General features: G+C 46.7%; 1 protein-coding gene across 3 annotated transcripts in view; it reads right to left on the bottom strand.

Annotated features, from left to right (window-relative positions):
• Window positions 1-522: 522 nt before the first annotated feature.
• The window catches only part of LOC122944422, an 81,020-nt gene continuing 54,852 nt past the window's right edge, over window positions 523-26,690 (bottom strand). For 2 of the 3 annotated variants that reach the window (XM_044302659.1, XM_044302660.1), the window contains 3 exons: window positions 11,353-11,369; window positions 1,535-1,805; window positions 523-1,096 (listed from right to left, as the gene is read on the bottom strand). In XM_044302659.1, coding sequence (XP_044158594.1) covers window positions 912-1,096; window positions 1,535-1,805; window positions 11,353-11,369 — 473 coding nt within the window. In that variant the 3' untranslated portion in view covers window positions 523-911. Of the gene's footprint in view, window positions 1,097-1,534; window positions 1,806-11,352; window positions 11,370-14,343; window positions 14,440-26,690 lie in introns of all 3 variants that reach the window. The other variant, XM_044302658.1, reaches the window with a different exon arrangement.

The raw sequence follows: 26,690 nt of genomic DNA, 5'->3' as shown, positions 1-26,690 counted from the left end.
GGACTGGGCTTCCTTGGGCCCACCAGAGGAAATTATTTGCGGGGTCCAACCCTCATATTATCAATAAAGTTTAATATGTTTTCATTTAAAGAAATAGACCCTAGTTATAAGTTATTGGCTCCAAAAGCAGCACCAAATAAACTTTTCTCCTGGACCTTTGGGGCCCACTATGGTATCAGACCCTGGGCCCACCAGAGCTTCCTCTGATACTCTGATCGGACAGCCTGACACTGTAGGAGCTTCTCTCTTCTCCTCTATGGATCAATGCTCATTACAACCTCATCATTATGGAGCTCTGCATGGGCCAAGGTAACATCTGGCATCTCCTCCTGAGACACCAAAGCACTGAGGAACACAGAGGAGAGGAGAACACGGGAAAAGAGAACAGAGAAGAAGGACATAGTGGAGACTAGTACAGAGGAGAGGAGAAGAAAGTCATTTTCTCTCAGCGGTGATGACGATGTGCTTTATAAATTGCAGATATGGGAACATTCCTCTAACCTGATGATCACTGGAAGAAAATCTGACTTCACAAAGAGGGTTTTATTCATAGATTGTAGGTCACACCACTTATTATAGGCTCCATAGATATACATTGCAGGAGAGTGAATCTCTGTTATAGACATATTATTGGACGTGTTCTATTGTTCTCATAGCTAAGATCTTAAATGCCAGACATGGAAATCGTACTGTCTGATCCTGATTAAGTCCCAACATATGACCGACCGACCTCCATGATGAGCTGGAGATGCGTGACAATGTATGGACACACAGATGTAATAAGATATATGTTCTGCTGTCCTCGTGGTTTCAGGTTTTGTATTTAGCTGTGGGAGGACATTACCAGAAATGTAATCGTCAGGATGTCAGATGGTGAAGATATCCCCAACTACCCCACATGATCCCTGCAGTCACTGGAAGACCTTCTTCAATGCGTCTCTGGTCGCCCTACTCTTCTCCTCCGATGACGAGCGCTGTACGAGGATCAGATCTCGGGCCAGTTTCTCGATGCTGTGCTGAGCGCTGAGAAGTTTATTCTTCATGGCATCACTGGCGTCATCCAGGTCATCGATCACTACAACCACGTTCTTCTTTCCTGCATGGGACGCCAGAAGAGAATTACTGCAGCCCTGACCACACACAGGAAGATCAGTAAAGGGGCTTTCTAAGGCTAAAACACTGAGGGCAGGTCACCAGGATAGACCATCAATATCATACCGGTGGGGGCCTGACCGTGGCTTCCCCACTCATAAACTGATTGAAGGGGCTGCAGAGGTCCAAAGAGCACAGCATCCCAATCATTGTTCAACAGGCACAGCGCCACCCATCTGGTAGTGGCTGTGCCTGTTACTGGAGCTCGTTCCTATTCACTTCAATGGGCCTGATCTGCAGTACCCGTCACAACTACTACCAAAGTGCGGTGCTGATTAGGAAGAAGTGCAGCCCCTTAAATCAACTTATCGTGGGGGGGGGGGGGGGGTCACAAGTGACATAATTCCGGAACATGTCCATCTCCTGTGGATGTAAGACTCACCAAGTGTAGTGGAGAGAAGCTTCAGCTCATCATCATACAGAGAGTCCGTCACATCGGTCACATTGATCCTTCCTCTGTTCTTGGAATGATACAGGATCCCAAATTTGCACCGAGTCACCTCATTACAGAACTCGGAGAACACGTTGGAGACAAGACAGGAGCGGACAGACTGGACACAGTTACTGAAATCCTGTGATTCCAGCAGCATCTTCAGCCAGGAATATTCACTCTCTGAGGATCTCGAGAAGATCCCGATAGACTTTTTATTTAACTAATAAAAAAATGAGAAAGAAATAACCACAAATAAAGAACAGACACAGAAATGATCAATGCATGAGGGGGTCACTGTGGGAATAAGTGAGGATCCACATAAGAAGGCGTGCTCCCCTCTCCTATTTCTAATGTCTTATGACTCTATCTAGTGCTGTTCCTCTATTACTCCCACTAGTGGTATATGAATGAATTACAGGAGTCTGCAGTAAAGGTCCAGATGGGCTTTGGGGGCGTTCACAATAGTGTTCCTAATTCCATTATATATGGGAACAAATAACGGTTCAGTTTTGTTCCATTACATGACGGGAAAAAAAGTCCTGTCAGGAATCGTTATTTGTGCCCATAGACATGTATTTGGACCTAGCAAAACAGATTTTTTTGCTTTCCATCCTAAAATTCAGAATAACAGAACACTATAACAGAATTAGGAACGCTACTAGTAGTCAGACTGTCCAGGGACACAACTGCCAACTAGTAACTCCCAGACGTACATGTCGACCTCCATGCTGACATTTTCCATCCGGGAAACCAGCCATGTACCAGAAGTGCCCACACCGGCCGCCCTATAGATTCCATCTCATAGTCCAGACACATGACTCCCTCCATCTGCCTGTGATGAAACTGAACTGTCAGCATCTGCGGATTATATTGTAGCCATTATAATGAGCTCGTCTAGAGACAAAGTGCAGCTGACGTGTTAAGCCTGTATTACACTGGCAGATATTCTGCCAGACGATCACTAAGGAGCGTTCGTAGTAACGCTTGTTACCGATCATCCGGCAGTGTAATACTGCCGCCGATTACCCGAGCAATCGTGATCATTCAGCATGCTAAAAGATTGCGATTTGCCCACATCAGATTGTGCTGTCTACTCACGATCTGCTGCCGCAAACAGCAAGTCAGTAAGGTTGGCTGAACAGGGAAGAGAGCACGGTATTTGTAAGATGACCCGGGAGCCCATGGGCTGTTTACCACCATATATGAGTGGCCTCAGGACTCAGAGACTGTTCTATGTGACCCTGGTCGGAACCGTGACGACTTCTGAGCAGTCAGTCCTGTTACCTTCAGTAACGAACTGTTAGGGCGTCTTAACACCCTGCGACTGAAAATCAGTTCCATCCACCTGAACGGGGCTTGACGAAATCTATGTGTTGGCTGCCCCAAACAAATGAATGGAACTGATTTTCATTTGCAGAATTACTTGTCGTAACAAAACTGTCCTCATGATTGGAGCCGCACCCCCACCACCCCTCATATTTGCCTTCATGAGACACCTGCCTTGCACCCAACATTCAACAACACGAAGGGCACCCCAAACAATACCAAGTAGGAGATCCCAAAACCAGGGTGTGCAACGGGGGAACTAGGGTGCAACCTCCCATCACTTCACAGCCCAAGGAGCACAAGAGTGAGGACTGCCACCATGAGTACAACTGTAAGCCGTGTACCGGGGTAGGCTCCCCAGGATACAGTGAAATCCCGAACAAGGAAAACAACCCCAACACCAGCTTTTGCCAAAACAGAATTTTACTTAAATGTTTAAATGCTGGGAGCATACAATAATTTACTTACACCCAGCCCGAAGGCTAAGACCCTTGTGCTGCACATCGCGGCACCCACCTATGGATGCAGGAGGAAAGTGCAGTAATTTACCTACTGGCGGGCACAACTAAACTGCCACACCTTACCTGTTATTACCCTCAAAAACAAGAACAAGTGTTAGGGTGTGTGGTACGGGCTAGCCTGCGGTGCAGCACAACAGCTTACAATCTTACACAGTTCTTCAGTATTCCCCCTCCCATAACTGGTCCTGTAGCACGTGCTGAGTATTCCTCCTGAGTAAAACACCAGCCTGGCTTGAGTTTGTTTGAAGTTTATCAACTCTCCAATGTGAAATGTCCCTTTAAGTTATGGAGTCCTTGCAATGAACAATAGCAACACTTGTGGCCTGACAGAGAGCCTAACTGACTACAGGCCTGGTCTCAGTCTCCGGGCGCTAACACTGTAATGAGGCACTTGCACGATCTTACCGACCCAGGTCTGCTCTGCCTCCGCTGGTGACTCTGGACAGAACAAATGCCTCTCCAACAAGCATGCGGTCCCACAGAGTATGCTGCTTTCCTCCTCAGCTCTCATCAGCGTTCCTAGAAGCAATCCTCGTTCCTCTGGACAGGATCAGGGTCTTGGACAGGATCAGCTTCACTTGGCTGCCACTCTGGTCACTGAGGTATGCCCCCACACCTGGATGCCGTCGGATCCTCTGCTGACACAGTTCCTCAGTCTCAGCTTCTTCTAGGATGGCTGATCCCTTTCTCTCCAGGCTCTTTGTAACCACCTCTCATGAATATGGAAATATAAGTAGTATGTAGCTGTGTTTAGGAAACAGCGGCATCTTGTGGCCAAAAAGCAGACTGTCAGTCCAGATCATTTAATTTAATATATACAAACAGTGTTCAGACAATGAGAGCTGTTTCCCCATCTCACACCACCATCAGTGCTACTACCACCACTCCTGTCCTCTACCCTACTCCCATAGAGCAGAGGAGTAATGGCCACGATAATAATAGATAACATTGTTGCAGTGTTTGTAGCTTTCATGAAGAGCGCTCAGACATTGTGGGAGAACAAAGAACTGGTTTACAAAACAGCGACCATTAACTGTAACATCATTATCAAGATGGAAACCACCAGAGAGAACACCTCTATCGTCACCAGACAGTACATACCCTGGAAGAACTGCACTGGAATAAGCAGTGATGGTTAACACAGCGCCATCTACTGTCAGCTTCACACGGCTCCTTTGCTGTATTCCAACAAATATAACAATATAACAATAGTTAGTGCTTGTTCCACATGAAGGTAACACCCCAGATACAGAGGCAGCGGATGAATCCGGTCTCCATCAGGCACATGGAGTCGGGGTGCAGGATCCTGTAACCCCTCACTGTAGCCGACCAGGACACCTTCCTCGCCATGGGATTCCCATTGGTACGTTTTTCTTTGGTTACATATACAGATGCCTTCCTTCCAGATATTCCTATGTGGTGCGGTTTGGGCTTCTTGTACCATTGCTCATGTGGCGTTTTCTCTGCAGCTTTACTTGGCCGTCTATTTGAATATAGCGAGCTGCCATGATTCCTTGAGCCCAGTATGTTGTTGGTCGATCTGCGTCACACGGCACACCGCACGTCTTCCTCTTTCACCGAGAGCTCGGTTCCTTCTTTCTTGGTCGTCTGGAATAGGACTCCATTTCTCTGTAAAATGCTTTGTGTCTTCTCACTTCTGGATTCAGTTCCATTGTCTGCACGGAGAATCTTTGGCTTGTTCCCAAACTTGTCACTTACTTCAGAGAGATGTTCTTCACGTTTCTCTGGAACGTCATTGTTACTGTTACCTCGAATAATCATCAATAAAATTGAGGAAACATCTTTCCTTGACCGGGGGGCGCTTACTCAGTGGACCACAAACTTCTGTGAGCATTCAGTCACGGGGCTGCTCCGATCTTGGGCACTATTAGTAGGAAATGTTCTTCTGGAGATTCTCCCTTTAAGGCAGCTTGTACTTTTCATCATCTGATGTCATTGGTCTATTTTAACCCCTTTAGAAAGCTGGTCCTGAACTGGCTTTCTCATCGCCCTGGGGTCTCTATGTGCCGCACATGAGCACAGTCCTTCTGCTGTCCCTGTTTGTATTTAGTTGATACAGTCCATCTGTAATTTTTCCTTCTGTAAGTGTGCCCCCTTGTCTTGAGATGATGTAGCGGTCGTTCTTAAGTGAGACTTCATTGTCCTGTCCCGTCCAGTGAGTTTCTTCACAGACAACAAATTGCTTATGTAACGCCCCAGAGTGCCGTTACCACCTTTGCGCCTCACTACTATCTCCTACAGTTAACCACGTGTCATCCTGTGTATTAATTGCCAGGTCTAACAAAATGTGTATTTCTATTTCCATGCAACTCTTATGTTCAAGTGTAATGTGCCTGGCTCACCAGCAGATGGCGGCAACAACGGTAGAGCTATTTTACCTAGGATGGAACCCCTCTTTCCATTCTAGCTCTCTCTAAGAGAGTAGTTAGTCAGGGTCAGTTCAGCTTACCCCCTGCTAGGGAAAAGTCTAGCTTACCCCCTGCCAAGGGAGGGTGTGCAGCAGGATGCGTCCCTGTTGGGCGAGCCCTGCCTGAGCCAGCTAGAGCAACTTCAACTCTGCTGGACACAGAGGCCAAAGCCTGAAGCCTCAGAAGCCATGAGGAGAAAGTTCCCTGGATAAAGTTGGAGATCAGATTATCAAGCAAAGTACAGCCTACAGCTACAGCTACATTCTGCTGTTATCCTGTTAGCACAGCAGAGCCAAAGAGCGACTGATGTAGCAGAGTTGAGTTTGTTTGCCTGCCAAAGTTAATGCCAAAGCCTGCTGGAAACCAAGGCAAAGCCTGGAAATCGTTTGGAGAAAAGTGTATTCAAGTAAAGCTGTTGATAACCTCTTCACAAGGTCTGGACTCAATTTATTCTTCATCCCCTTCATCAACCACTCCTTTTCTGCGGTTCCCGAAGGCAATGCCTGGGGTTCCAGCGTATCCAGATAGGAGCACCGTGACAAGTGCAACACCATTAATGGACAGTTAGGCTACCCTACACCACTGCGAGAGTGCGCCTCTCGTTTATCGCACTTTCGAGACTTGGGACGTACAGCAGATCCTTCTGCTTTGTGTTGGGGAGACCTGACAATGAATGCCGCCATCTCCTGCTCCTTCTGAAGTCATATACTGACCATTGGCTAGGAGCATGTCCTCTGTCTTACTTTGGTCAGGGTTAGAGAAGAAGTTTCTGTTGTTCATCATATGACTGGTTGCTCTAGAGTTTATGCACCATGGCTGGTTTGATGGATTTCAGTACTTGTAGTGTTACTTTCTTCACTGACAGTACTTTTAACTCTTTGTTGATCACTCTGCCTTTTTAGCTGTCTCATTCCAGCTTTCTACCTCTGCAGTCAGGTTTCAGATGACCTGTTTTCTTGCACACATAACACTGACGTGTCTCCTGTAAATGAGCTGTGCAGTCACAAGTGTTCTAACGTTCTGGAAGAGAGGCGAGTAACAGTGCGGCCACATGGAGCTCTGGTATTTCTCCTCCAGTACCTCGCAGACGCTCTACAGGTTCTCTGGTATCTCCTATGTGGTCCTGCATGTTCCGGCCCTCGCTTAGCTTAGACGGGTCCAGTTTTCTCATTAAATCTCATTGCTGAGATTCGTCCTTTCTTTCTGTAGCTCGTCCCACATCTCTTTTGCAGTTTTACATTTACATATGAGCACAATCTGACCATCGTCTGTACTGAGGGAGATGGTGCTCGGTGCTTTCTGATCCTTCTCCAGCCGATCCTCTGGCAGTCGGTCTGCTCTACGTTCTTGTTTGTATTTCCACAGATCTTCTCTTACCAGAAGCATCTTCACTTTGAATTTCCAGGACTGGTAGTCAGGAGCGGCACGGTGAATGTCACTGAGCTGCTGCTGGCGGCCATATTTTCTCCCTGTTGTCCTCCTGTATGCTGTGTACTTCTGAGCCCAGAACCTGTTGGCAGCGGATGAATCCGGTCTCCATCAGACGCAGCGCAAGGAAAAGCAGGGCCTATTCAGAAATAACATGAATATAACGTCCACTGAGATCAGATCTCAGCACCTCAGCTTCTGGCTTCCCTTCTCTCTCAGCTCTCTGTACATGTGCAGCAAGGCCCCCCACTTCCTGCCTTCCCTTCTCTCTCAGCTCTCTGTACATGTGCAGCAAGGCCCCGCCCCTTCCTGCCTTCCCTTCTCTCTCAGCTCTCTGTATATGTGCAGCAAGGCCCCGCCCCTTCCTGCCTTCCCTTCTCTCTCAGCTCTCTGTACCTGTGCAGCAAGGCCCCGCCCCTTCCTGCCTTCCCTTCTCTCTCAGCTCTCTGTACCTGTGCAGCAAGGCCCCGCCCCTTCCTGCCTTCCCTTCTCTCTCAGCTCTCTGTACCTGTGCAGCAAGGTCCCGCCTCTTCCTGCCTTCCCTTCTCTCGCAGCTCTCTGTATATGTGCAGCAAGGCCCCGCCCCTTCCTGCCTTTTCTTTTTAGCAGAACTTTATTAACAACATAACACTGTGTCTGGAGACAGACATAATAATTAGTCTTGAGCTCGAATATTCGAATTGCAAATTTTTTTCTCGAATATCTTAACTTCGAGATTTTGCGAATATTTAGAATATAGTTCTATATATTCGCGAAATCGAATATTCTTTTTTCATCTGAAAATATGATTTGTCCCTGCTTCTTGCTTGTGGGTCAATAAGCCATTGGCCCACAAGCAACTTAAGCAGGGGGGGGAGGGAATCATGTTTTCATATGGAAAATAAAATTACCAATATTCTAAAAAACGAATACATAGCAATATAGTGAATATATTCGTTATTTAGAATTTTGGCATTATTTTTTTCCTATCTGTACAGTTGTTCGCATACTGCTCCCCGACAAGCGTGAAAACTCAGATCCGATGGTATATTCTAACGCACAGGCGTTCCCATGGTTATGGGGACGCTTGTCGGGGAGCAGTATGCCAAAGTGGAATAACATTACACATAAATTACAGTCTATATGTGCAATTTAGCTAATATAGTGCTATAGTAATTTTTTTAATAGTGTATATATTTTCCAAAACTGGAGTTCAGAAGAGGCAAAAAAAATTAGACTAAAAAAAAAAAAAGATTATAGCACTATATTAGCTAAATTACAGTCTATATGTGTATTTTACGAATATTCGTAATATTCTAAAAGACGAAGTTAGAGCAATGTTATGAATATTCGTAAAATACACATATTAGCCTAGCCATAGTCATAGGAACGTTGCCTTATACAGAAAAATCGCACGATTAGTTTAATCGCATATTATTCGCGATAAATGAAATAATTACGAATATTCGATTTCGACGAATATAATACGAATATTCAATCGAATATTCACGAAATATCGCGAAATCGAATATGGCACCTCCCGCTCATCACTAATAATAATGTAGTTGTTGCAGTGCACAGAATAATGAGCATGAGTCCAACAAGCACCTCCCGACTTCATCAGACCGACACCTGAACACAGTGCATATGCAGTGATAACGTACCGCCTAATACTCACCTCTTCCTGGCACAACAGGCCCAAAAAGAGGCTTTTATTCCCTTCATAAGGGAGCACTGAGCCCCTATATACCCCTGCCCACCTGCCTGCATTGTACCATCTCCCACATGGGTGGTGTCTGAATATCAGGTAGGCCGTGTGCACTTTCATGCAGGTTTTTTTTTTTTGCATTGAAGGACACCCTCTACCTACAGCTCCAGGGAACCGCAATGGGGGCATTTTGTGTGCCTTCATATACAAATGTCTTCCAGGGGCTGTGTCTTCCTGGGTCACTTTATTGACAACATTATTTTTGTATGACAGGGTTCAGTGGATGAACTTGAGACCTTTAATGGGATGTCTGAATAATAACCAATGCGACATCAAATGTGCCCAGAAAACAGATTGTTTAGATGGCGGAACGAGGTGATTTAATAAGTGATGTAATTAGGAAAGAAGATCCTTCCACACTGAACATCTCATTCACAGGACAGTTCCTGGGAATTAGGAGGAGATCCTCAACTAAGGAGGCTTTTGTGAGGCAGGTGCCGATCTGTCCAGCAGGGAAGGTGGCTATGACTAAAGAAACCAAGTCTGGATACAGGAGAGCCATAGATAGTAACTGTGTGAGGCTACTCACTCCGAAACCAAAGCAACTGAAAAACTGTGAGGATGCAAAACGTATCAGTACATTAAACACAAGACACCAAGAGGTAAGAGCTGCTCTTCACAGATATTGGGCCGTCTCACTGACTGATAATATTCTATCAAGATTTTTGACAAAATCTCCCATAACATATGGGACAACCTGAGGGACACATTAGTTTGGAACCATTACTCTGGCATGACTATTCAGAGGGCCTTTGGTGCTCGAGGACCATAATGGAGCTGTGCTCCTTGTGGGAGGTGTGTGGCCTGCCCGAATATTGTGAGGACAGAAACCTTCTACAATACTGTGAGAACACGTGACTATAGGATCTCTCATCATATCAGATGTAATACAGGTGGAGGTACGTATGTCCTCCCTTACTGCTCCATGTGATGGAGGAGGAGATCATGTTCTGGGGTTCCTAGCCGAGGAAAAGGACAAACTGTGGCCTGTTCCCCATCGTTTCCAGACATATCATGGCTGTGACTCTTCTGGCCTCAGAGGAAGAGGTAGGTACAGAATCAACCAAGCAAAGGGCGGACAACAAGAGAAGATTCTGGCCCAGAGAGAATTTGTAGGGGCGAGCACCCGGAGCTCAGCGGTGCCAACGACCCTGAATGAAGCTCTGGACGTTAGCGCCTTCCTCTGATTCCTTCAGGTTTTTATTCTTTCTATATGTAGAATGTTTTCTTGTGTTTATCATTTCTAGAGCGGCACCTCCTCATGTGTCGTCTGTATTTCGTCTGCCGCGCTCACACATGGTTTGTCATTTACAGATATAAGATCAGCGGCTTCAGGCATTTAAGATGATGCATGAGGAATGGAGCGGAACAAACAAAGAAAATTATTTTTTTCACTGTCACTGTTCACACTTATGTGCGTTTTTTTATGTGTTTTTATTCATTTTTTTCCCTTTTTATTGTATTTAGTTCATATGTAACACTATACAGAGTTTCTATATTATTTATTTACGTCATATTTTTTTGTCACTGTTCAGACTTGGGGCGTTTTTCATGTGTTTTTCTAATCACTCTCTTTCTCTCATATCGACATTACCTCTATTTGTATCTCTTGCTATTGATGTAAGGTCCCCTTCCCCTCCATGTCTGCAGTTATTATGGGGTCACTGACACACTTGTATTATTTCCCTCCGTGCAGACATGGCACTGGTTTCTGAGATCACTTACCTGCTGGGTTATACACTTGTGAATATGGATCTTGGTTGGGGGCACGACTTGTATGGACACTAATGACATACAGTCAGCCTGATATGGCGGTACTCTATCTGTGCCTTTTATTACCAGGACCCCCGGTGGTGTGGACTCAGCACTGCTGGGTTTGGCTTTTATTACTTCTGCTTCACTTTGGGGTGATGTCCCGTGACACGGCCGCCATCCCTGGTTTTGGTAGCCATACTGGTCCGGACAATGTATACTGTATGTCATCTTTTGTGCACATTTAGCACAGACTGTATTATGATCGCACTGAAAGAGCTGCCTGGTTCTGTTTATGGCTGACAGCGGGACATTATCACTGTGGTTGCATCTGGATAGATGTAGCAGAGCTGACATGGTCACTATAACATCACAGGAGGAGATATCACTATGTGCCATCTGCTGTCTATGGGAGCATTGTACAGTAGCTTACTGCATAGTCTTATATCAGGTAATAACAACATAACTCTGCTACATCCCAATTACACAACAGAATAGACTCGACGTCTCCATGTATAATGATAACATCGTAGACTTTAGACCAACAGAAGTAAAAATACTCACCTCTGGAAGAGCAAATTCTGTAAAATATAAGAAGAAAAAGGTTATAAACTAAAAGTCATTGATGAAACCATGAAAGAAAATACAAGAGATCTACTCATGTGCTTCAATGTATTCACAGAATCCAGGGGGCGGGGCTGTGACTACCTCTCAGACATGGTATATAGGCAGGTTGTCAGCAGTAATAGATGAATAGAAGTTCCTGTAGTATACGGTGTGTGGATCTCAAGTCAGATATAATGACATTGTGATCAGACATGACACCCAGAACCCTTATAACATTACCATAGACTAGAGGTTATTGGGGCATTTGTAGTAAAGGTCGTTCATTCCTGTAGAACAGAATCAGAACTTGTTTGGTTTGGAAACAGAAGATGAGGAGACACCAGAAGAATGGGTGACATAATGGGGAAATATGTGACCTGACTCATCTCTGTAGAATAGAAAGGGGATTACACTGTGTTTCCCCAAAGGTATCAGGTCCTGTAAGGTGGAGAAGATATCAGACTTGTCCATATCTGGCCTATTGTTATTATTATTATTATTATTATTATTATTTATTATTTAAGCGCCATTCCTTCCATAGCGCTGTACATGTGATAAGCGGTGCACATACATAATACAGACAATTGCACTAATCATAAACAAAATGAGTTACAAACTGGTACAGAAGGAGAGAGGGCCCTGCCCGTGAGGGCTTACAATCTACATGGTATGGGAGAAGGACACAGTAGGTGCGGGTGAAGCTGGTCGTGGCGGTATAGAGGCAGCAGGGTCACTGGTTGGAGGCTTGTCTGAAGAGGTGGGTTTTCAGGTTTCTTTTGAAGGATTCCACTGTAGGTGAGAGTCTGATATGTTGGGGTAGCGAGTTCCAGAGTATGGGGGATGCACGGGAGAAATCCTGGAGTCGATTGTGGGAAGAGGCAATAAGAGGAGAGGAGAGAAGGAGGTCTTGTGAGGATCAGAGAGTGCGTGTGGGGGTGTATCGGGAAATTAGCTCAGAGATGTAGGGAGGGGACAGGTTATGGACGGCCTTGTATGTATTTGTAAGTACTTTGAAGTGAATTCGTTGGGCAATGGGGAGCCAGTGAAGGGATTGGCAAAGGGGAGAGGCAGAGGAATAATAGGGTGAGAGGTGGATTAGTCGGGCAACAGAGTTGAGGATAGATTGGAGGGGTGCGAGAGTGCTAGATGGAAGGCCACAGAGGAGAATGTTGCAGTAGTCTAGGCGGGAGATAATGAGGGCATGTACAAGTATTTTCGCAGATTCAAAGTTAAGGAAAGCGCGGATGCGGGAGATGTTTTTGAGTTGGAGACGGCAGGTGGTGGAAAGGGCTTGGATGTGCGGTCGGAAGGAAAGGGCAGAATCCAAGGTCACTCCAAGGCAGCGGGCTTTGTTGACTGGGGATAGTGTGCAGCCATTGATCGTGATAGACAGGTCTGTAGGGGGGGTTGAACAAGATGGGGGAAAGATTATGAATTCTGTCTTATCCATGTTAAGTTTAAGAAAGCGAGAGGCGAAGAAGGATGATATAGAAGATAGACATTGTGGGATTCTAGATAGTAAGGTGGTGATGTCTGGACCAGAGAGGTAGATTTGTGTGTCATCAGCGTAGGAGTGATACTGAAAGCCATGGGACTCTATGAGCTGTCCCAGGCCAAAAGTGTAGATAGAGAAGAGCAGGGGTCCTAGGACAGAGCCTTGCGGGACACCAACAGAGAGGGAATGAGACGAGGAGGTGGTGCGGGAGTGGGAGACGCTGAATGTCCGGTCTGTGAGGTATGATGTGATCCAGGAGAGGGCCAGGTCAGTGATGCCAAGAGATGAGAGAGTTTGCAACAGAAGGGAGTGGTCAACAGTGTCGAAGGCAGAGGACAGGTCAAGGAGAAGGAGGACAGAGTATTGTTTCTTGGTTTTGGCTGTGAGTAGGTCATTGGTGACTTTGGTAAGGGCAGTCTCGGTCGAGTGGTGGGTTCGGAAGCCAGATTGTAGGCGGTCAAAGAGGGAGCAGGAGGAGAGGTGGGAGGACAGTTCTGAATGGACGTGTTGTTCAAGTAGCTTTGAGGCATACGGAAGAAGTGATATGGGGCGATAACTGGACAAGGAAGATGGGTCAAGTGAAGGTTTTTTGAGGATGGGTGTAATGGTAGCATGTTTAAAAGCAGAGGGGAAGACACCAGAGTTTAGTGATAGGTTGAAGAGATGAGTTAGGGCTGGGATAAACACTGGTGAGGTTAGGGATGAGGTGGGATGGGATTGGGTCAAGTGCACAGGTGGTCAGATGAGATTTGGAGAGTAGAGTGGAGAGTTTACCTTCTGTAATGGTAGAGAAGTGGGTTTTGGGAGAAGAGGACCGAGCAGTTGTGTAGAGGGTCTGTGGGGACTGTGTAGTAAAGTTTTCTCTGATGTGGACTATCTTTTGTTTGAAATATTTGGCAAAGTCCTCAGCTGAGAAGAGAGGAGAGGGTGGGGGCGCTGGGGGGCGGAGAAGGGAATTAAAAGTGCTAAAAAGTTGTTTAGGGCTGTGGGACAGGGAAGATATGAGAGATGAGAAGTAAGCCTGTTTTGCATCAGCGAGTGAGGATTTGAATATGAGGAGGGATTGGTTGTATGCGGTGAAATGATCTTTAGAATGGGATTTCTTCCATTGCCGCTCAGCAGCCCTGGAAGCTTGTCTGAGTTTTTTGGTCAGGTTGGTGTGCCAGGGTTGTCTGTTGATTTTCCGGATTTTGTTGTGTGTGAGGGGGGCAACAGTGTCCAGAGCTGTACTTAATGTGGTGTTATATAGGGTGGTAGCAGCTTCTGGGTCTTGGAGGCAACAGATGGTAGAGAGTGGGAGAAGAGAGTCAGAAAGCAAGCGAAAGTCAAGATGTTTGAGGTTCCTGCGGGGGTGTGCTAGTGTTCGCCCCCATAGCGGTGCCACCTGAGGTCAGAAATGTACAGAAGATAAAGAACTAGGCTATAGATTCTCTTTACAGATTAAAAGATCTTACCCACATCTAAATAGTCTCTAATATTCCCTTTTTCCGGCTGTGTTACAGGTTTCTCGCTTCCTGCAGGTACGGGGCCAGATCTTCCATCACCATCCCCTGATTTATATTGAGATCATTATTACTGATACACAAAGTGCTGCAGAAGAAAGTCTAATCTACACTGGACAGTGATCATAATATCTGTGCTTTATATTGAAGATAATTAACTATACTATGACATAGTGGTGTTCAGGGACTATATCATGGCAGTCGTGGTGATCAGGGACTATATCATGGCAGTCGTGGTGTTCAGGGACTATATCATGGCAGTGGTGGTGTTCAGGGACTATATCATGGCAGTCGTGGTGTTCAGGGACTATATCGTGGCAGTCGTGGTGTTCAGGGACTATATCATGGTAGTGGTGGTGTTCAGGGACTATATCGTGGCAGTCGTGGTGTTCAGGGACTATATCATGGCAGTCGTGGTGATCAGGGACTATATCATGGCAGTCGTGGTGTTCAGGGACTATATCATGGCAGTCGTGGTGTTCAGGGACTATATCGTGGCAGTCGTGGTGTTCAGGGACTATATCATGGTAGTGGTGGTGTTCAGGGACTATATCGTGGCAGTCGTGGTGTTCAGGGACTATATCATGGCAGTCGTGGTGATCAGGGACTATATCATGGCAGTCGTGGTGTTCAGGGACTATATCGTGGCAGTCGTGGTGTTCAGGGACTATATCATGGCAGTCGTGGTGTTCAGGGACTATATCAAGGCAGTCGTGGTGTTCAGGGACTATATCGTGGCAGTCGTGGTGTTCAGGGACTATATCATGGCAGTGGTGGTGTTCAGGGACTATATCATGGCAGTCGTGGTGTTCAGGGACTATATCGTGGCAGTCGTGGTGTTCAGGGACTATATCATGGTAGTCGTGGTGTTCAGGGACTATATCATGGCAGTCGTGGTGTTCAGGGACTATATCATGGCAGTCGTGGTGTTCAGGGACTATATCATGGCAGTCGTGGTGTTCAGGGACTATATCATGGCAGTCGTGGTGTTCAGGGACTATATGGTGTGCTTGATAAAGGCTATGTATTAGCTGAAACGTAGCAACTCTTTTAACACGTTTTTGCATGTAAGCAGTTCCCAATAAAGGGATTTTTTTCACCGGACATGCTGCCTCCGTTATCACTTATTGGACAGGGACTATATTGTGGCAGTGGTGGTGTTCCCGGAGTAAATTACGCAACGGGGAAAGTCCTTGGGGGACCAAAAAACCTCCTCAATTTATTTTACCTCTAGCCAATAGGTGCCAGCTCAGAGGCAGAACCGTGCAATCATGGGCAACAACCTAGGCCAGGGATTGCCAACCTGAGGCCCTCCAGCTGTTGCAAAACTACAACTACCAGCATGCTCACAGTATCACACAGGATAGGATTAGATACACAGCTCAGCAGACAGTATCACACAGGATAGGATTAGATACACAGCTCAGCAGGGAGTATCACACAGGATAGGATTAGATACACAGCTCAGCAGACAGTATCACACAGGATAGGATTAGATACACAGCTCAGCAGGCAGTATCACACAGGATAGGATTAGATACACAGCTCAGCAGGCAGTATCACACAGGATAGGATTAGATACACAGCTCAGCAGGCAGTATCACACAGGACAGGATTAGATACACAGCTCAGCAGACAGTATCACACAGGATAGGATTAGATACACAGCTCAGCAGACAGTATCACACAGGATAGGATTAGATACACAGCTCAGCAGACAGTATCACACAGGATAGGATTAGATACACAGCTCAGCAGACAGTATCACACAGGATAGGATTAGATACACAGCTCAGCAGACAGTATCACACAGGATAGGATTAGATACACAGCTCAGCAGACAGTATCACACAGGAGAGGATTAGATACACAGCTCAGCAGACTGTATCAAACAGGATAGGATTAGATACACAGCTGAGCAGACAGTATCACACAGGATAGGATTAGATACACAGCTCAGCAGATGGTATCACACAGGATAGGATTAGATACACAGCTCAGCAGACAGTATCACACAGGGGGGATTAGATACACAGCTCAGCAGACAGTATCACACAGGATAGGATTAGATACACAGCTCAGCAGACAGTATCACACAGGATAGGATTAGATACACAGCTCAGCAGGACAGTATCACACAGGATAGGATTAGATACACAGCTCAGCAGGCAGTATCACACAGGATAGGATTAGCTCAGCAGACAGTATCACACAGGATAGGATTAGATACACAGCTCAGCAGGACAGTATCACACAGATAGGATTAGATACACAGCTCAGCAGGCAGTATCACACAGGAGAGGATTAGATACACAGCTCAGCAGACAGTATCACACAGGGATAGGATTAGATACAGCTCAGCAGCAGTATCACACAGGAAGGATTGATATCCACAGTCAGCAGGCCAGTATCACACAGGAGAGGATTAGATACACAGCTCAGCAGGACAGTATCACACAGGATAGGATTAGATACACAGCTCAGCAGACAGTATCACACAGGATAGGATTAGATACACAGCTCAGCAGGACAGTATCACACAGGATAGGATTAGATACACAGCTCAGCAGACAGTATCACACAGGATAGGATTAGATACACAGCTCAGCAGACAGTATCAGCACAGGATAGGATTAGATACACAGCTCAGCAGGACAGTATCGCACAGGATAGGATTAGATACACAGCTCAGCAGACAGTATCGACCAGGATAGGATTAGATACACAGCTCAGCAGACAGTATCAGCACAGGATAGGATTAGCTACACAGCTCAGCAGACAGTATCACACAGGATAGGATTAGATACACAGCTCAGCAGACAGTATCACACAGGATAGGATTAGATACACAGCTCAGCAGACAGTATCACACAGGATAGGATTAGATACACAGCTCAGCAGACAGTATCACACAGGATAGGATTAGATACACAGCTCAGCAGACAGTATCACACAGGATAGGATTAGATACACAGCTCAGCAGACAGTATCACACAGGATAGGATTAGATACACAGCTCAGCAGGTATCACACAGGATAGGATTAGATACACAGCTCAGCAGACAGTATCACACAGGATAGGATTAGATACACAGCTCAGCAGACAGTATCACACAGGATAGGATTAGATACACAGCTCAGCAGACAGTATCACACAGGATAGGATTAGATACACAGCTCAGCAGACAGTATCACACAGGATAGGATTAGATACACAGCTCAGCAGACAGTATCACACAGGATAGGATTAGATACACAGCTCAGCAGACAGTATCACACAGGATTAGATACACAGCTCAGCAGACAGTATCACACAGGATAGGATTAGATACACAGCTCAGCAGACAGTATCACACAGGATAGGATTAGATACACAGCTCAGCAGACAGTATCACACAGGATAGGATTAGATACACAGCTCAGCAGACAGTATCACACAGGATAGGATTAGATACACAGCTCAGCAGACAGTATCACACAGGATAGGATTAGATACACAGCTCAGCAGACAGTATCACACAGGATAGGATTAGATACACAGCTCAGCAGACAGTATCACACAGGATAGGATTAGATACACAGCTCAGCAGACAGTATCACACAGGATAGGATTAGATACACAGCTCAGCAGACAGTATCACACAGGATAGGATTAGATACACAGCTCAGCAGACAGTATCACACAGGATAGGATTAGATACACAGCTCAGCAGACAGTATCACACAGGATAGGATTAGATACACAGCTCAGCAGACAGTATCACACAGGATAGGATTAGATACACAGCTGAGCAGACAGTATCACACAGGATAGGATTAGATACACAGCTCAGCAGCAGTATCACACAGGACAGGATTGATACACAGCTCAGCAGACAGTATCACACAGGATAGGATTAGATACACAGCTCAGCAGGACAGTATCACACAGGATAGGATTAGATTACACAGCTCAGCAGCCGCAGTATCACACAGGATAGGATTAGATACACAGCTCAGCAGACAGTATAACCACAGGAGGATTAGATACACAGTCTCAGCAGACAGTATCACACAGGATAGGATTAGATACACCGCTCAGCAGTCAGTATCACCACAGGATAGGATTAGATACACAGCTCAGCAGGCAGTATCACACAGGATCGGCTTAGATACACAGCTCAGCAGACAGTATCACACAGGATAGGATTAGATACACAGCTCAGCAGGCAGTATCACACAGGAAGGATTAGATACACAGCTCAGCAGTCAGTATCACAGGATAGGATTAGATACACAGCTCAGCAGACAGTATCACACAGGATAGGATTAGATACACAGCTCAGCAGACAGTATCACACAGGATAGGATTAGATACACAGCTCAGCAGGCAGTATCACAAGGACAGGATTAGATACACAGCTGAGCAGACAGTATCACACAGGATAGGATTAGATACAACAGCTCAGCAAGACAGTATCACACAGGATAGGATTAGATACACAGCTCAGCAGACAGTATCACACCAGGATAGGATTAGATACACAGCTCAGCAGACTGTATCACACAGGATAGGATTAGATACACCGCTCAGCAGACAGTATCGCACAAGGATAGGATTAGATACACAGCTCAGCAGACAGTATCACACAGGACAGGATTAGATACACAGCTTCAGCAGGCCAGTATCACACAGGACAGGATTAGATACACAGCTCAGCAGACAGTATCACAAAGGACGAGGATTAGATACACAGCTCAGCCAGCGTATCACACAGGAGAGGATAGATACACAGCTCAGCAGGCAGTATCACACAGGACAGGATTAGATACACAGCTCATCAGACAGTATCACACGGACAGGATTAAGTACACAGCTCAGCAGGCGTATCACACAGGACAGGATTAGATACACAGCTGAGCAGGACAGTATCACACAGGACAGGATTAGATACACAGCTGAGCAGGACAGTATCACACAGGACTAGGATTAGATACACAGCTGAGCAGGCAGTATCACACGATAGGATTAGATACCAGCTCAGCAGCGTATACACAGGCAAGGATTAGATACACAGCTGAGCAGGCAGTATCACACAGGATAGGATTAGATACACAGCTGAGCAGGCAGTATCACACAGGATAGGATTAGATACACAGCTGAGCAGGCAGACGTCTGAAGGTCTGTTTCTTGATAGGAGTTTAACTCCTTAGTCCGTTTTGTGTCTGGAGTTTAGCTGAGAATAAAATAAGAGGGCACATTGAGGGCTGCAGGGGGAGGGGGGGGAAATCGGGGAATCTCAGAAGTCTGACACAGTAGGAGCAGGGAAGCCTGTGGTAGGGGCTGACTGGGCATGCGCATTTACACAGCAGCCATGGACGGATCTTCTCCATGTCGCGTGGAGCCATGGACGGACTGGCTGCACATCAGAGAGAGGCTCAGGGGGTGTGGCTTCAGATTGTTTAAAAAATAGGCATATCTTCTTAAAGACATATATTAGGAAATGTATTTTTTCCCTGCCTCCCCCACAGTTGCTGAAAATACATGGAGAGTGGCCAACCCCTTTAAGGTTACAGTACCTTCTTTTCCTAGCTGTCTTCACTGCTGGATGGGAAAGGTGGCTGCAGGTTTCTCCCAGGAGGTGCTGTCCTACTACTGGGGTATCTCCACTGAGCTATCCTTAGCCTCAGCAGCTTCAGGCTGACGAGGTAACTCCTCTAGTCCCCTGGAATACACTGCCTCTCCCCTGTCTGGGCCTGAACATTTATACTAGGGGCTTCCTATCTCCCTCTAGTGTCTGAAATGTTATATTACACCCAACTAGGCCTGATAAGCATGTAACAGGGAAATGCATACACATAACAGTAAGGCAGTAAACACATTAACCCTTTTGTGTAGTGCCCACTTTTACCTAGTGGGACACTACATATGCGCGAGTACAAGCGCACGTTGGTAGACGCGCTACTGAGAGCATTCCCAAATGTCACAGGGGAACAAGTGGAAGCCCAAGGCCAAGGCAGAGGAGGAGCAAGAGGTCGCCAAGGCAGCTGTGTCACGGCCAGCTCCTCTGAGGGCAGGGTTAGCATGGCAGAGATGTGGAAAACTTTTGTCAACACGCCACAGCTAACTGCACCACCACCTGATACGCAACGTGTTAGCAGGAGGCAACATTTCACTAACATGGTGGAACAGTACGTGTGCACACCCCTCCACGTACTGACTGATGGTTCGGCCCCATTCAACTTCTGGGTCTCTAAATTGTCCACGTGGCCAGAGCTAGCCTTTTATGCCTTGGAGGTGCTGGCCTGCCCGGCGGCCAGCGTTTTGTCTGAACGTGTATTCAGCACGGCAGGGGGCGTCATTACAGACAAACGCAGCCGCCTGTCTACAGCCAATGTGGACAAGCTGACGTTCATAAAAATGAACCAGGCATGGATCCCACAGGACCTGTCCGTCCCTTGTCCAGATTAGACATTAACTACCTCCCCATAACCATATATTATTGGACTCCAGGGCACTTCCTCATTCAATCCTATTTTTATTTTCATTTTACCATTATATTGCGAGGCTACCCAAAGTTGAATGAACCTCTCCTCTGTCTGGGTGCCGGGGCCTAAATATATGCCAATGGACTGTTCCAATGTTGGGTGACATGAAGCCAGATTCTCTGTTACGGGACCTCTCTCCTCTGCCTGGGTGCTGGGCCTATATATATGCCAATGGACTGTTGCAGTGGTGGCTGACGTGAAGCCTCATTCTCTGCTATGGAACCTCTCTCCAATTGATATTGGTTAATTTTTATTTATTTTATTTTTATTTTTATTCATTTCCCTATCCACATTTGTTTGCAGGGGATTTACCTACATGTTGCTGCCTTTTGCAGCCCTCTAGCCCTTTCCTGGGCTGTTTTACAGCCTTTTTAGTGCCGAAAAGTTCGGGTCCCCATTGACTTCAATGGGGTTCGGGTTCGGGATGAAGTTCGGGTCGGGTTCGGACCCCGAACCCGAACATTTCCGGGAAGTTCGGCCGAACTTCTCGAACCCGAACATCCAGGTGTTTGCTCAACTCTAGTCGCTATTATGGGGGATACTGTCGATATCTTTTAACGACACACAGAAACATTAAATGAAATAGATGAAATATACCCGTGCAGAGCCGGGTCCTTCTGCTAGTATATATATAACTATATCTAGTATATAAAGCTGATTCTATGTATGTCCGCTAAAAGAACTCGGGACAGCAATACAGATGGATGCTGCAGGGCAGGGAAGAGGCATCTCCATTCCCCGTTCCTCTGATAGGCTGCAGGCGGGGCAGTGATGTCACTATTAGGGATGAGCGAATGTGTTTCATCCGAAGTCGATTGGCATAAGACTTTGTTCTAATACTGTACGGAGCAGGAGCTCCTTACAGTATTAGAATGTATTGGTTCCGATGAGCCGAAGTTATTGCTCTGTGAAGTCTCGTGAGACATTGCGCAATAACTTCATAAATTTGTACTGTAAAAAAACATTTCCCAAACTCGAGTTCGGTTCCAAGGTACCACTCAAAATTAATTTATGAAGTTATTGTGCGAAGTTTCGCGAGACTTCGCAAAGCAATAACTTCGGCTCATCAGAGCCAATACATTTTAATACAGTACAGTATTAGAACAAAGTTTTATGGGAATAGACTTTGGATGTTTCATCCGAAGTCGATTCGCTCATCCCTAGTCACTATGATGGCACTATATAGAGGTGTTTTATACTGACACATTATGGGGACACTATGGGGACATTAGCTCAACTGGGGCATTAAAAGGGGGTATTTTTTTACACTGGCACAAATTATAAGGGGGCATTTTTGTACTGTCACAATATAAGGAGAATTATTACTACTGGGGGCATTATGGTGGGCTTTATGGGGAACATGATTACTAGTACGGGCACTATGGGAGCATTATTACTTCTGGAGCACAGTGGGGACATATTGGGGGCACTATTACTAGCAGAGAATTATTACTATTGGTGGGACTTTTGGGAGCACTATTACTGTGGGGGCACCTTGGCACAGTATCAGCTTAGCACAGATATTTTTGGGGGACATTATGTTTACACTATTAGTGTCAGGGGCACTATTTGCTGGGCGCAGTTATTTTAGGGCACTTTAGGGCCAATGATTATTGAAGGGGGCACTATCTGTGTGGTACTAGCATTATCAGGAGGTTTTTCTGTTTCTGCAGTATAATATTGGGGAGCACAGCGGCACAGTATTGGGGGTGGTAGGATGATTTGTCCAGGAGATGGGAGGATGATGGAAAAGTAGTAAATAGGGATGAGCGAACCCGTATAGTTCGGGTTCGTACCGAATTTTGGGGTGTCCGTGACACAGACCCGAACCCGGACATTTTCGTAAAAGTCCGGGTTCGGGTTCAGGTTCAGTGTTCGTCGCTTTCTTGGCGCTTTTTGAAAGGCTGCAAAGCAGCCAATCAACAAGCGTCATACTACTTGCCCCAAGAGGCCATCACAGCCATGCCTACTATTGGCATGGCTGTGATTGGCCAGAGCACCATGTGACCCAGCATCTATTTAAGCTGGAGTCACATAGCGCCGCCCGTCACTCTGCTCTGATTAGCGTAGGGAGAGGTTGCGGCTGCGACAGTAGGGCGAGATTAGGCAGATTAACTCCTCCAAAGGACTCCATCCAGTGATCGATCTGCAGCTGTGAATCATTGAACTGCTGAAATTCAATTACTCACTGTTTTTGGGCCGCCCAGACCGTTTGTCAGTCACTTTTTTCTGGGGTGATCGGCGGCCATTTTGTGTCTTGTGGTGCGCCAGCACAAGCTGCCACCAAGTGCATTTAACCCTCAATGGTGTGGTTGTTTTTTGGCTAAAGCCTACATCAGGGTGAAGCTGTCACACCAAGTGCATTTAACCAGCAATAGTCTGTTTATTTTTTGGCCATATACTACATCAGGGGCAAGCTGCGCCTGTCACCAAGTGCATTTAACCCTCAATGGTGTGGTTGGTCAAGCTGTCACACCAAGTGCATTTAACCCTCAGTAGTGTGGTTGGTCAAGCTGTCACACCAAGTGCATTTAACCATCAATAGTGTGGTTATTTTTTGGCCATATCCCAGTCTAATTTTGTCAGTAAACCTATACCTGTCACCCAGCGCCTAAATACTAGGCCTCAAATTTATATCCCGCTAAATCTCTCGTTACCGCTGTCCTGTTGTGGCTGGGCAAGTTATTTAGTGTCCGTCAAAGCACAGTTTTTGTTCTGGGTTGAAATACAATTCCCAATTTAGCAATTTCATAATTTAGTGGTTTCTGCTGTATCAGGCCTACTTTAAAGGGAACCTGTCACCTGGATTTTGTGTATTGCGCTGTGGACATGGGTTGCTAGATGGCCGCTAGCACATCCGCAATACCAAGTCCCCATAGCTCTGTGTGCTTTTATTGTGTAAAAAAAACAATTTGATACATACGCAAAATAACCTGAGATGAGTCCTGTCCCTGACTCATCTCAAGTAGAGGACTCATCTCAGGTTAATTTGCATATGTATCAAATCGTTTTTTTTACACAATAAAAGCACACAGAGCTATGGGGACTGGGTATTGCGGATGTGCTGGTGGCCATCTATCAACCCATGTCCTCAGCTTTATACCCAAAATCCAGGTGACAGGTTCCCTTTAAATTTATCCCTAAAAGGGTATATTAGATTCAAGGTGCACATAGGGTCATTCTGAATAACTTCACACACACGCTACTGTGCATATCCCAGTCTAATTCTGTCAGTAAACCTATACCTGTCACCCAGCGCCTAAATACTAGGCCTCAAATTTATATCCCGCTAAATCTGTGGTTACTTCTGTACTGTTGTGGCTGGGAAAGTTATTTAGTGTCCGTCAAAGCACATTTTTTGTTCTGGGTTGAAATACAATTCCCAATTTAGCAATTCCCTAAATCAGTGGTTTCTGCTGTATCAGACCAAGTTTAAATCGATCCATAAAAGGGTATATTAGATTGAAGGTGCACATAGGGTCATCCTCAATAACTTCACACACACACGCTACCGTGCATCTCCAAGTCTAATTCTGTCAGTAAACCTATACCTGTCACCCAGCGCCTAAATACTAGGCCTCAAATTTATATCCAGCTAAATCGGTGGTTACTGCTGTGCCTGTATTAGTGTAATACGGCACCTAAATAGATGCCAGATAGTGTTAGGTGTCTGTAAAAAAAAGCCTGAATTTGAATTCAATACATTGGGTCAAATAATATTTTTGTTGTTGTGGTGAACGATAACAATGAGGAAAACATCTAGTAAGGGACGCGGACGCGGACGTGGTCGTGGTGGTGTTAGTGGACCCTCTGGTGCTGGGAGAGGACGTGGCCGTTCTGCCACAGCCACACGTCCTAGTGAACCAAACTACCTCAGGTCCCAGTAGCCGCCAGAATTTACAGCGATATTTGGTGGGGCCCAATGCTGTTCTAAGGATGGTAAGGCCTGAGCAGGTACAGGCATTAGTCAATTGGGTGGCCGACAGTGGATCCAGCACGTTCACATTATCTCCCACCCAGTCTTCTGCAGAAAGCGCACAGATGGCGCCTGAAACCCATGCCCATCAGTCTGTCACATCACCCCCATGCATACCAGGGAAACTGTCTGAGCCTCAAGTTATGCAGCAGTCTCTTATGCTGTTTGAAGACTCCGCTGGCAGGGTTTCCCAAGGGCATCCACCTAGCCCTTCCCCAGCGGTGAAAGACATAGAATGCACTGACGCACAACCACTTATGTTTCCTGATGATGAGGACATGGGAATACCACCTCAGCATGTCTCTGATGATGACGAAACACAGGTGCCAACTGCTGCGTCTTTCTGCAGTGTGCAGACTGAACAGGAGGTCAGGGATCAAGACTGGGTGGAAGACGATGCAGGGGACGATGAGGTCCTAGACCCCACATGGAATGAAGGTCGTGCCACTGACTTTCACAGTTCGGAGGAAGAGGCAGTGGTGAGACCGAGCCAACAGCGTAGCAAAAGAGGGAGCAGTGGGCAAAAGCAGAACACCCGCCGCCAAGAGACTCCGCCTGCTACTGCCCGCCGCCATCTGGGACCGAGCACCCCAAAGGCAGCTTCAAGGAGTTCCCTGGCATGGCACTTCTTCAAACAATGTGCTGACGACAAGACCCGAGTGGTTTGCACGCTGTGCCATCAGAGCCTGAAGCGAGGCATTAACGTTCTGAACCTGAGCACAACCTGCATGACCAGGCACCTGCATGCAAAGCATGAACTGCAGTGGAGTAAACACCTTAAAACCAAGGAAGTCACTCAGGCTCCCCCTGCTACCTCTTCTGCTGCTGCCGCCTCGGCCTCTTCTGCTGCTGCCGCCTCGGCCTCTTCTGCTGCTGCCGCCTCGGCCTCTTCTGCTGCTGCCGCCTCGGCCTCTCCTCTGCCTCTGGAGGAACGTTGGCACCTGCCGCCCAGCAAACAGGGGATGTACCACCAACACCACCACCTCCGTCTCCAAGCGTCTCAACCATGTCACACGGCAGCGTTCAGCTCTCCATCTCACAAACATTTGAGAGAAAGCGTAAATTCCCACCTAGCCACCCTCGATCCCTGGCCCTGAATGCCAGCATTTCTAAACTACTGGCCTATGAAATGCTGTCATTTAGGCTGGTGGACACAGACAGCTTCAAACAGCTCATGTCGCTTGCTGTCCCACAGTATGTTGTTCCCAGCCGCCACTACTTCTCCAAGAGAGCCGTGCCTTCCCTGCACAACCAAGTATCCGATAAAATCAAGTGTGCACTGCGCAACGCCATCTGTGGCAAGGTCCACCTAACCACAGATACGTGGACCAGTAAGCACGGCCAGGGACGCTATATCTCCCTAACTGCACACTGGGTAAATGTAGTGGCAGCTGGGCCCCAGGCGGAGAGCTGTTTGGCGCACGTCCTTCCGCCGCCAAGGATCACAGGGCAACATTCTTTGCCTCCTGTTGCCACCTCCTCCTTCTCGGCTTCCTCCTCCTCTTCTTCCACCTGCTCATCCAGTCAGCCACACACCTTCACCACCAACTTCAGCACAGCCCGGGGTAAACGTCAGCAGGCCATTCTGAAACTCATATGTTTGGGGGACAGGCCCCACACCGCACAGGAGTTGTGGCGGGGTATAGAACAACAGACCGACGAGTGGTTGCTGCCGGTGAGCCTCAAGCCCGGCCTGGTGGTGTGTGATAATGGGCGAAATCTCGTTGCAGCTCTGGGACTAGCCGGTTTGACGCACATCCCTTGCCTTGGCGCATGTGCTGAATTTGGTGGTGCA

This window comes from Bufo gargarizans, chromosome 8 (genome assembly GCF_014858855.1).
Source record: "Bufo gargarizans isolate SCDJY-AF-19 chromosome 8, ASM1485885v1, whole genome shotgun sequence".
In the NCBI taxonomy this organism is placed as follows: Eukaryota; Metazoa; Chordata; class Amphibia; order Anura; family Bufonidae; genus Bufo; species Bufo gargarizans.
This window is presented reverse-complemented; position numbering and strand designations above follow the sequence as displayed.